This window comes from Branchiostoma floridae, chromosome 9, assembly GCF_000003815.2.
Source record: "Branchiostoma floridae strain S238N-H82 chromosome 9, Bfl_VNyyK, whole genome shotgun sequence".
NCBI classification, from domain to species: Eukaryota; Metazoa; Chordata; class Leptocardii; order Amphioxiformes; family Branchiostomatidae; genus Branchiostoma; species Branchiostoma floridae.
Genome location: NC_049987.1, coordinates 3,799,971 through 3,812,147, shown reverse-complemented (window position 1 = coordinate 3,812,147; position 12,177 = coordinate 3,799,971). Strand labels below are relative to the sequence as shown.

Here is a 12,177-nt window from a genome sequence, read left to right as displayed (position 1 = left end):
GCAGAGAGTGGAGCAATAATTTTCCATTCCCACCTTTTTCCCCAGGGTTTTCGGGTGGGGGTTACCTGTTTAAATAGAGGGGGTTGGTTTAGATAAAAGTTTTTTTTCCATAAATATCAACTCCTTATTATTCCACCACTGCATTTCCCGAAACAAAGATGTTTTCAACGTTATTCACCATCGCAACACGGATTGTACTGTCAAGTGGTACATGTTCGTAACATACTCAGTACTGAAATTTAGGTGTACATTTTGTAAAACATCTTTTATTATGTGGAAATGAACTTTGCACACAATATGAAACCAACACTGACGTATTATTAGTTTACGTTTAGAATAACTTAGGAGTTGTAGCGAGTTAACGACCACTCATGTATAGGAATCATCAAGTAGTAAAATTGCCATTATTTGATTGTCATTACTGTGCAAGATTGTGCTTTCCCCATTAGCTGACTCATGGGTGCCCTCTGGCGATCTTCCCGTGGACTTCACCGTCACGTTCACAGCGCCGGAAACGGTGTATAACGTCTGCAATCGTAACTTTACCCAAAGGTAGGTCCTATTGTAGTGACACTCTCTAATGATTTGCCAATTTCCGACTGTTATCTTATAACATTTAACTGCTAATATTGACATCACATGTTAGATACAGTGGCGATGTATGAGATTCGAATAATCAATTCGGCTTTATCAAATGTTTATTCGAAGAGTTTTATTTTTGAAATAGTTGAACTGTAATTTCCAACACAAAAATTGGACTCACCCAAATTTTCGACCGCACAGCATCAGTCTTTGTCAAGGAATGAAAAATCCAGTGCTGTCGTGACGTCAAATTATGCAGATGAAACACGTGACTCAGTGAGCAGTGAATCATAATTTGCAGGAAGTATATGGCACCAGTGAGTCACGTGTTCTATCTGCATAATGTGACGTCAGGACAGCAGTGGATTGTTCATTCCTTGACAAAGACTGATGCTGTGCAATCGAAAATTTGGGTGAGTCCAATTTTTGTGTTGGAAAATACAGTTCAACTATTTCAAGAATGACTTGTACCAACACAGATGATCTTTCAAGTAAAGAGTTTTATTTGATCGCCACTAGTGCCAGGACTGTTTCTATCGCCACCACGGGAGTCGTGATCACTCCTGGTGAAGCTGCAAACGCTCCAACCATGACTATCACAGGTGCATCGTCAGTCTGTCTATAATATAGAGTTTATTAGAATCGAAGAAGACAATTTCATGAAAAGATCACAACTTCTCATGTCATTATGGTAACTTTACAAAAGGAATTTGGAACAATGGGTACCTTGGAAAAAGCAGGTAGTATATGGGATTTTAATGACCTAGGTTATGAGGAAAATGGAGCCTCCTGATTGGTCAACATCGTCTTGCTATATGATAACAGTGTATCAACATCACCTATTTTACAGCGAAGCCTGCAGAGATGTACAGGACTGATGTATTCCTTCTTTTTGATTCGCCCTCTCCAGGTGATATGTTCTCCATTTTGATGTTAGACTCAGACGGGAAAGGAGATGTCGACTTTCCGACTTTTAAACCGCTTCTTCAAATGCTCATCACAAACATAACGGTAAATATACACCTTCATGTCAATCATGCCTTTAGGACACAGAAATGTTAACCATTTTTTTTAGATTGTGTTAAACTAACAAGTTGACAATTTCGGGATTTTATAACCTCATCCGTGAACATTCCATGTCATAACAACTCACCCCACACAGTAGCCCGCTCTCTCAAGTGTCCAAAAAGTCTGATTTGAAAAAAAAAAAACTAATGGAAGACATAGCCATCTAAAAAAAATGCCGCCATCTTGGTCTTTCATGACGTCAATTTAGGGACTTGCTACTGCAAGTTAGGGATCTGCACTGACCAAAAAAATGACAAAAATCTTGGTTTAAGTAAATCTGAAAGTCGGCATACTTTACTTACTCGTCAACATGACGTTTATGTTCTAATATTGTCCAAGAAAAAGGATTCTACAAGTCTAAGTATGATAAAACGTTTATAGACTCATGATCAAAAATCGGCCTTTTACGTCGGCGTCGATACCTTGGCCCCTTTTCCGGTTACAATTTCTCGCTTCCTCTCGTGCTGTCAAACTCTCACGAGAAGTGCGAAAGCGAGGCTTAAGTTGATTCCCAAGATAAAAGGGATGTAACAAATGGCAACGGACATGTACTATACATATACATATATTGATTAGGTGGGCGATATTTCAATTTCCAATGAGCAGCAGGCTAGAACATGTGAATGTAAACATAATCTATTTGCTTGTAAATGTTACATTCCTTGTTTTGAATTATTTTACATTCAGAATGCTGACCGAGTACAGGAGCAGTCATCGAACCGTATGTGGCACCGGTGCCTCCGCCCTGTGGCGTTGCCAGAACCTACCACTACCTCCTGTTCAAACAGACAGCCGCCTTGTCTCTGACCGCCGATGACCTCCCAACGTACGCCCCAAACTGCATCTTTCCTGGCCTCGAGGGCAAGTAGGTCGTGTTTTTATTCATTATTAATCATTTAAACCCTGCCAAACTAGCTGACGTCATGATAAATTCAATAGGGAACTGAGAATTTTGTGTGAAATCATATAAAAATTTATACTTGATGTTATTGGCTTTAATTGGTCAATCACAAAAAATGACTTCCTGTTATGTTACAATTTTAAGAACCATATATCCGTACACAAAATAGAGCGCTTACCAACAAGCTTCCGTTCAGTCCTCTGATCCTTATCAAGTTGAAATGACCAAAAGCCTAAGTCATACATCCAGACCGGAAGTGTGATGTCAGCAAAGGGTCAAAGGTGCTTGGCAGTTGGTATCGATGGCCACTTTCACTCCCTATTAGAGTGTAATCCTGTTCGGAATTAAGTATCTTCACCTTTACATCAGAGCGCACCAACTTCCCTCAACCGAAACGGGGGCCGATACCGACTGCCAAGCATCGTTGACCTTTATTTTGTGTACGGATATATGGTTCTTAAAAATTGTAGGAATCTTAAGATCGTAACATAATGTTGACTACCGTCACAGATGAACTTACATTTAGATGACTTACTAATTATATATTTACCGAACGACTATATCCAACAAACCGTTCTCACTTCAAGCTTCTGTCACAAAGAAGCCATCGTACCATACCAAGGTGTTCTTCTTTGCATTAATGGTTGCATTTTTTTATTCTTGACCCGACTTGACTTTACTAACATTCACAATTAGCTTAACAATATTCAAATACATTCTGATTTTAAGTATGTATTATCGTGGATATTTTAAGTCCTTTCTTTTGTTTTCTAAGGTGTAATTTTGAAGTGGCAAACTTCATGTCTACCAACAACCTGACCACAGTGGGTTACGTCACCATGGTAGCGGGTGTAGATGGGTATTCCCGTTGGAGCTACGAAAACAACCCAGGTGAGCTCTTTTGTGAAAGCTCGTTCATGGTTCCGAGTACGCTTGCGTAGTGACAGGAATTGTGGGTAATATGTCAAAGGTGAGGGCCGCTGACTTGTATACAGTTCTTGTCTCGACCTTAGTCATGACGTGGTTTCTTTGTGTCTCAGAGGCCTTCATTTTTGACATATCGTTCATAAATCCTGTCGCTGAACATGCGTACACAAAACCGCGAATGTGCTTTTTCTATTGCAAACCTCTGTGACTGATGTTTTATATTACACCTAAAACATGAACAGGAACGCTGTGTTTTCTTCTAGATGCAATCCTTTTCTGCTGAGAATAGGCCTCTTTCCAAACTCTGGTGCTATTTCTTGCGAGAACACAAACTAGCGAGAACGTGCGTGAATTGGGCGAAAGCGAGGGTGTGACGGAGATTGTAATTCCACTTTCTTTTGGCATACAGGTTCTGCGATTAAAATCAGGGAACCGGATTGTGTTATTGCTGTAATTTTGACTAGTTTGATTCTTTACAGTTTTTACTTTTGAAAAAAAAAACGTTCTTTTTTTAATTCACTTTTGTCTCGGAACAGTTCTTTGTATGGGCAGGAAGATGGTTGAAATATATCGTTTTTTCTTGCAAATGTTGCCTGTCTAGTGAATTACAAGGCGCCTGGGTTCCGTGATCTTGATAATGAGTAGGGTACTACCTACTGGTAGTTATTTGGCCGACTATTAGTTATTTTGCCGATTTTGGTTGTTCAAAATACAGGTCATTTGCAATGTTTCATCTTTTTCTGATTTTTTTTTCTAGCGCTGGGGCAAAATGAAGCATCTGCTTGCCAGGGGTTTGATGGGTATGATCCCTGTCCGACAGCGCCTCCTGGCAGCGGCAGTGTGAACGTCATGATGTCGCTGTCTACTGCCATGGCGTCCGCCTGGTGTCTTGTACTTAGCATCTTTGTCCTTAACTAGAGTAAGATTGTAGCACTGCCGAAATGCCTACAATGCAGACCTTGTATTGGCTATTGTGTTAACTTTGTAATCGCTTAAACAAATCAAAGGCCGATTTTGTTTCGTTACTTTTCTGAAAGTTTGCAACGTGAAATAGTTGTAATAGATGTAGAGTAAAATCAGTTGTGTGATTGTGTACCATTTGTATTAGATACCAGCTTTGTTTTAATGTAAACCCAAAATAAAGGAAGTCTGTTAGAAAATTTACAAGACGACATGGATTCTGTTTTGAGTTTTCATCATTTCTATTTCTCTTCAATAAATTCAAGGTAAACGTGTCAATGAAAAATGCTTAATCAAATGTACTGTATTGTTCTATCAACTAGCAGTAGTTCACTCTCAGTACACCCGACGAAATGTGTACTTTCAGCCACGTAAAGTTCAATTATAATGTGTCAAGACAAGCCAATTTACAATAACTTTACTGTATATCATATGTTGTAAAGCAGTAAATGCAAAGACGCATTAGAGGATAAAAAAGTGGTAACATCAATCATATGGTAACGTAAATAACATCATCCTTCTAGGCCAATTTGGCAAACATCAGACGATCCATCATGATCAGCAGTTCAACCAATAATAGCATGACAATTAGCGAACTGACCAATAAGAGAATGGCTAATTCATGTCATTAAAATATTTTGCATGTTTTCCATGTATAACACTACTTACATTATTTTATCTCATATCTTTATAAATTAGCGTGGTTCTGGATATGGAGAAAACTAAATGGGAGATGATTCTATAAAATTTAGAAACAAAACGTTTGTTTGCCTCATTGACCTCGTTTGCGTTCTGTCATGTCCACGACGTGAAAAACGTCTGAAAGTTAAACCGGTGTTATCACCAGGATTTTTTCCAGCATCTATAGGAATATCTTTCTACAGCAAAGTTATGTATAAGTGATTCAGGTGTGAGCATTTTAGGGGTATGTAGAAATCTTCCCTTGCAAATATTTAAATCTATAACCCTCAGAAACAGTCTACTTTCCTGCCCTTCGAGGGCCATATTTATTGAAATAAAAGCTAACATTTTTTTAAAAATTTTGTTGCAACTGAAAAGTCCCCCTCACTGGTTAAAACACAACATAGGGGCCTAAACCAACCCGGGGTGAAACCAGTGGATGGCGCACCGGATCACACATCAAACTGACCACTATCAATGCCAGAACGGAGCGGTATAAGAACAGTACCGTTCCGCACATCGTCCGACTACTGAACTCATAAACTGTGTTGTTTTACCTTATCTGTCCATTGTATCGGTCAACCCAATCTGTATATAAACCTGTGTGTATTTTAATGCGTTTGGTAACTGTAAACGATTTTAAATGTCCTCGTTATGTTGTCCATGTTACGACTATGTTAGTGCATGAGCAATTCTGGGTCAATTTCTTAGTCCTGCTAATCGGTACTTTTTAATGGACCAATCAAACCATTATTACTAGAAAGGCCGACATTTGCTTGAGAGCAAATACAGCATATTTCAGCCATCTCCTCCTCATGTAACAATAGACTGTTCCAAAATCACTCATGTGCAAAAATGGAACACTTCTGCTTAAAATGACTTCTAACTACTAATCACACTTATGAGCATGAAATGAATCTTACAAAAACCCCTTCAAGAATGGACTCAAAAAAATAGACGACTCCAAAAACACTTCCGCTAAGAAATGGAATTTGGAATCATCAGCCGTCAAAAACCATATTTGAAAAAAATCCCCCCTCTGTGCAAGAATCGACTCTTCCTGCCTTATAACCCTATGTAAAGTGGAGCGATCCAAACATATATCAGCTAAAATAGTCAGCAAAGTCCACAAAATGAATTTTAAAAAAATACCCCCTTCGTCGAAGAATGGAATCTCCCAGCTCACCCTGTTTGAAATTGCACAATAGACAAGTCCAGAAATACTCACAGTACATGGCTTTTGTATAAGAAGCAACCCAGTCCAAAACTGAATTTTAAAAAAGTCCCCCGTGCATGAATGGGCTCTTCCAGATAACACAAGGCTTGCTGATTGGCTGCCGAATCCTCCTCATGTACAGTCTTCAGGTGGGGGTAAGCTTCCATTTACAAATGGAATTCGGAATCATCACCCATGTCCAAAACTAATTTTTTTCAAAATCCCCCCTATGTGCAAAAATGGACTGTCCCAGTAGTAGTCTTATGTCAAGTGGATCAGTGCGAAAACACTTCCACTAAAAAAAAACATTGGCATTATCACCAAAGTCTAAAAGTAAATTTTAAAATACACCCCCTGTCCAACAATGGACTCTTCCAGCAAAATAAGCTCGCTCATTGGCTGGCCAATAATTGGATTTACCTTGTCCACCAACCACCTGGATGTCTATGGACTAGGTGGGTAGGTAGATAATTGGATCTATCTGGCACACCTGTGGCCCTGACACACCAGAATGACCTAGAGGTCGTTGACCTCGGCACTCCAACCTTACCTATCCTAAACTCTCCTACAAAAACCTCCTTAAGGAGCCATTTTGAAGTGATTTATACCACATATTATACATGGATCCTTTGAAAAAGTATCTAGGGCACCTCTGTGCCAAATTTCAGGTCATTTGGATGTAATACCATGGTACAGGGGGCCAAAATATACAGTTTTGGTCCAAAAATTGCAATAAAACCTCAATAAAATCATTTCAGGAGCAGATATGAAAAAAATGAAAAAAACACATTTGGGTATTTGCCCACTCTACCCTTGTGCCAAATTTCAAGTCATTTGGTCCAGAAATGGCGGAGATGAATCGCTTTGAAAATTTGACAGGAGAAAGAAAGAAAGAAAGAAAGAAACATTACGAATACAATATATTTCACCATACCTATGGTATGGCTGAAATATAATTATATAATAAACCACAGCAGAAACGGTCTGGCGAGAACAATGTTTAACGAATAATGGGTGTAGTATGACTAATGCCATCTGTTGGGTAAAGATCTGGGCAGTTGGCAGGTGACTCATCCTCTCCGTCCAGACAGTTTGCGGTGCCGTCACACTTCCAACTGGCATAGATGCACACGAAGTGATCGCAGAGGAAGTCTTCACCAGGACACCACCCAGTCTCTTCATTATGAAAAGAAGTAATAAGCATAATTCAGCATGGTAAAACTAAACCAGTAAATTTCAGGAATGGATAGCAGCCAATACATAAAATCACACACGACGTTTCTGTGACCGTCTTGCACCTTTCTCAAGGGAATACAAGCTTGTACTATACCGCAATTTCCGTTTAGGACCGCATGTATGACACCTCTTTGCGTTTGAAACCGGGTGGTTAGCAGTGACACCTAGCTGCAGTGTTGAAAAGCTGTACACAGCCGGTTACCGAAACGTTGGCTGTGGTTATATGTATGTCTTGGTAGTAAATAAGGAAGCTATTCCATGGAAGAAATTATTCGAGAACTTTGGCTTCTAGGTGTATCTTTGTTTTCTTGATTGAGTGCTAATTCACAAACAATTGTCAATGTGGGCTAAGGTTCATACTGGGGAGGGGGGGTAGTTTCGCGCTGGCAGACAGTAAGTTAGGTCAAAATAAGAGGCATGTGTGCAGGTACTCCTAGACCAAATTTCAGGTCATTTGATTTTAAAAACAGAGTACAGGAGCCTGAAATGTACTGTTTGGGTCAAAGACTGGCCCAAAATTGCAAAATTAAGCATTTTGTTGTACGGTGTTATAGAATCTATGTGAATATATGATCAGAAAACCTCTGTGCAAAATTTCAGGTCATTCGGTTGTAATGCCAGGGTAAAGGGGGCCAAAGTTTACAGTTAATTGGCTCATAATGGCTTCCAGGTTAACAAACACTCATAAGCTTTGAGAATCAAATCTTACCACAGAATGGCACGTAACAATATTCCCATCTCGTGCCGGGATCCGTGGTGTAGCACCAAAGTCTGGGCTCGTTGCCATCCGGTTCCCGGCAGTAGTTCTGCTCCAGTCCGGAAGCCGGATAGTCAGAAGGTGTGTACTTGTGTTCGTGTGGTGTCTGACTGTCCCAGCGCTGGCACGTCTTGCCTGTTCGGGTCAGAGAAACTGCTCCCCGGTAGGATGACCAACTTCCCGGTACAACGCAGTCTATGCCTGTAGGTAAAAGAACACCTAACGTTGGTTCACCTTAATCCGAGGATACCTATATCCATTGTTTGTAAAAATAACGTACGATACTTAGGGATATGATTCATATGAAGTCGACGGACGGTGGTTTCAAATCGGAACATTTAGAGAATATTTGAAACCACAGTCCGCAGACTTAATACTCCTAAATGTGCTGTTTTTAATGACCTCGGATAAAGGTCACACCGCGGATAAAGGTGAACTAGCGTTATATATGCAGGCACATGATTTGGGGTCCAAGAAACATGTGCTTTTCAAAAAAGCTGTGCCTTGGTATGTAGTGGGGATATCGTCAGAAAAAAGTAGCTTGGCGCTTCGCGGGTGCTCATCAATAAACGTGAGGATCACATCAAAACAACCAGAGACAACCAACTAAGTATTCGAATTGGGCAACGAGAGAAGGGCCTTTGGAAGGGCTAGGTTAAGTAGGTCCATGCAACGATCCAATGAACCATTCCGTCAGTATGCCTTGGCGGCACAGGCCGCCATGCGCCAAACAGGAACAAAGAAGAGTAGAGTTTATAATGATTTCTACTAAGTTTTTACAGCCAAGAGAATTGCCCATTCACAACATTTCAAAATTAAGTTCAGTTCCGGATATGGACCTGATTCTCTGGACCTGAACTGTACCTGCACCTTAATTTTCTGTACCGGTGCCCACCCCTTATTTCATACACTTCTTTCCCCTCAAATATGATTCGTAGTATGTAGCGGGGATTTCCAGATATTTATTTGTCTATATAACACATAATGTTTCAATGAAATGTGTAATGTTCCTCTAATGTTTCTTGCCCATGTGGTGAGAAGGAAATGCTATTTGCTACTATTAAACACGACATATTTCCCACAGGTGTTTTCTTGGCAAATAGCTTGCAATTTGATAATCTAACCCTCCAGAATAACAACACATGTCTCTAAATGTCTTAGATTGCGTTTGTTTGATTGTTTGCCAGGCTGATAAACAACACAAGATTTTGTTACGTGTTACGATTGGGTTGACTTAATCCTCCAGATTGGGCTAAACATTGCTCTTTGGACAAGCACCTCTAACATTTTGCAGCTTATGCTTGAAAAATGACCATTGTATTTTTTGAAAATCTTTTGAAAACGCCATTGTATAAGATTTTTCTCAGATTCGACTACGCATGTTCGGGCGACAAGAATTCTGGGCAATATGTCAAAGGTGGAGCCCCCTAAACATTCCGACATCTTACAGGCGACAGTATTAATCTGAAAATTGTTACGCAAATCTACAAGATCATTTAAAATGGTGGAAAACAACGTGTGATGGTTTTGCATGTATGAATGGGATATGTATCAGTTCTTTAATTTTGGCGTTGATGCATGGCTTGACACTGTCATTCTGGTAACCTTCAACGGAAAGTTTTGGTCTATTTTTTTTCCATTAATGTTTGGTAAAAGATGTTGGTCTGGGTTTGGACGTCATCCACCGACGAAGGACCTCGGACCAAAGTGACCATTGGCCAAAAGAGCTGATCCTAGAGACGGAATTGGTCTGGTGACCTCCGACCTTGTCTCGTTTGTTATGAGGCGTGTTTAGGCACGAGATGTAACGTTGGTTCACCTTTATCCGAGGGTGACCTATATCCGTTGTTTGTTTTAAAAAAAGCGTATTTAGGGATATGTCGACGAACTGTGGTTTCAAATATGAACATTTTGGAAAATATTGCAAATTTGAAACCACAGTCCGCAGACTTAATACTCCTAAAGATGTTGTTTGTAAGGGCAACGAATAAGGTCACCCGGTTGATAAAGAAACACTAGCGTTACGAGGTTATGATCACTGTTGCTTAGCGGTGAGTGCAGTGCAGTTGGTGATACAGGTGGTCGAGGTTTATTTTTATTTATTTTTTTATTAAACTTCTACAGAAAAAGTTCTGCAATGTGTGGGTAACAGGATATACCTTTACACGACCCACACCTCCAGCAACAGTTAAAAGCACAACAATAAACAATAGAGAATGGGCAAATAAAAACAAAGAACTTTACATAGAGACATTATAACAAAATAACGGCAGATACAAAACAATACCCAAACGAAACGACAGTAAAAGGGATCAGATAAACTAAGGTTAACAAACAAATGAGAATGATGTAACTATAGGTTGACTACACATTTAGATGTGCATCCAATCAGCACTTGCAACAATGGGTCCAAGTGCTTATTAGATGGAAATCAAAATGTGTGGCCAGAAGAGAAAAGTAATGTTCAATAACGGACTGCTTAAAACGATTGGTTGAAAATGTTGGATTCAGTTGCAGAAGTTGTCTAATTTCAGGTGGTAAGGAGTTCCATTGTGCATCATGAAACGTCTGGACCTTTTCCTTCTGTTTTCAAGTGATGTTCACTGAAGGTCTGTTTTCATCTTGGTAACACTGGCATCCACCTTGTAGTTGTTTGTACAGGATACGGCAGATTGGTTCTGTACTCTTTCCAGTTCATCTTAAGTTTGTCTTTCTTTGTTGAATACGGATCCCAGACTGTTGCAGCATATTCAAGGTTTGGTCTTACCAGTGACGTGTATGCAGGTGATTTTACCCTGGCTGGGGATGCCCAGTTGCGTTTGATCACTCGCAATGTCTGTTTATAATTAGTCTCAGTTGTTATTTTGTTGTATAATAACCCCACTTGAGCCCAGTTGTTAATCTATAGTAAAAGCAATACTGTACTCCAGAGAAGAGTGTTCCGGTTCTGCTAGTAATATTTTTCTGAATCCCAAAATGTAATTGTATCGGCCACTTTATATTGGACTTGGACAAGAGAGCAGTTGCATTATAAAGCATTAACCCCCAAAGTACCCGCCAGCTGGATAGTTTTTAGGTTCGTGCGCGCGTCTCGCTAGGGCCCGAGTCCACGTAGTCGCCAATGCCCATCTAGAGCTCGTCAACACGTCGGCCGAGCTCTATCCGTACTTGCAACTGCGTGGTGTCTACGTGCCAAAACGTGGGCAATCGCACAGAGATTGTATGTTGTAAGCACGTACAACTCACTTACCACTTGCGCTACGAATGATGCACGCAACCGGCTCACGGCCAGGCGTGGCGTGCAGACCACATGCTTACACCTTAGCTTGCGCAACCGTGCGAGAGACGTGCGTTGAGACGTACTCCCTCCCTGCTCTTGCCAGTCCTTCCCCACGTTTTCAGAAAACGTGGCGGACGTGACCTCCCAAAAAACGTACGGACAAAAAGCACGTCCGGCCTAGCTTTATACCCCCTTTCCACTAGGCACGGCGCTCAAGCCGAGCTCTCCATGCGATAGAAATTTTGACTTATCGTCCAACGAATTATTTAGAAAGGAAACTAATCTTTTTACACTTTTTGTGTTTTGTTGAATGTCCTTTCAGTCGCACTTTTCCGTTTTGTATGATATTCCCAGTGTGAAATCAAAGGTTACACATATTCTATCTAGGTCGCAGTGAGAGCGCCGCACGATCGCCGTCTACTGGAAAAGGGGGCCTTAATACGACAAAAATACAGCCCATTTCTGAATTTAAAAAAAAAAAACTAGTTTCCACCACGTGCAACACACCGCCGTGTAGAGATCTGGCAGCTTATCATCCAACATAGCCGTTTGAACGTTCGAACGCGACT

The 12,177-nt window shown here is 40.5% G+C and overlaps 1 protein-coding gene and 1 long non-coding RNA gene across 2 annotated transcripts in view; both read left to right on the top strand.

The window, feature by feature from the left end:
* The window catches only part of LOC118422727, a 68,504-nt gene extending 63,857 nt beyond the window's left edge, over positions 1 to 4,647 (top strand). The window contains exon 8 of the mRNA XM_035830455.1: positions 4,236 to 4,647. Coding sequence (XP_035686348.1) covers positions 4,236 to 4,396 — 161 coding nt within the window. The 3' untranslated portion in view covers positions 4,397 to 4,647. The remainder of the gene's footprint in view (positions 1 to 4,235) is intronic.
* On the top strand, positions 139 to 1,196 carry LOC118422729. Its single transcript, XR_004831953.1, has 3 exons — positions 139 to 213; positions 450 to 552; positions 1,102 to 1,196. It is a non-coding gene; the product is annotated as an uncharacterized LOC118422729 (long non-coding RNA).
* Positions 4,648 to 12,177: the final 7,530 nt, after the last annotated feature.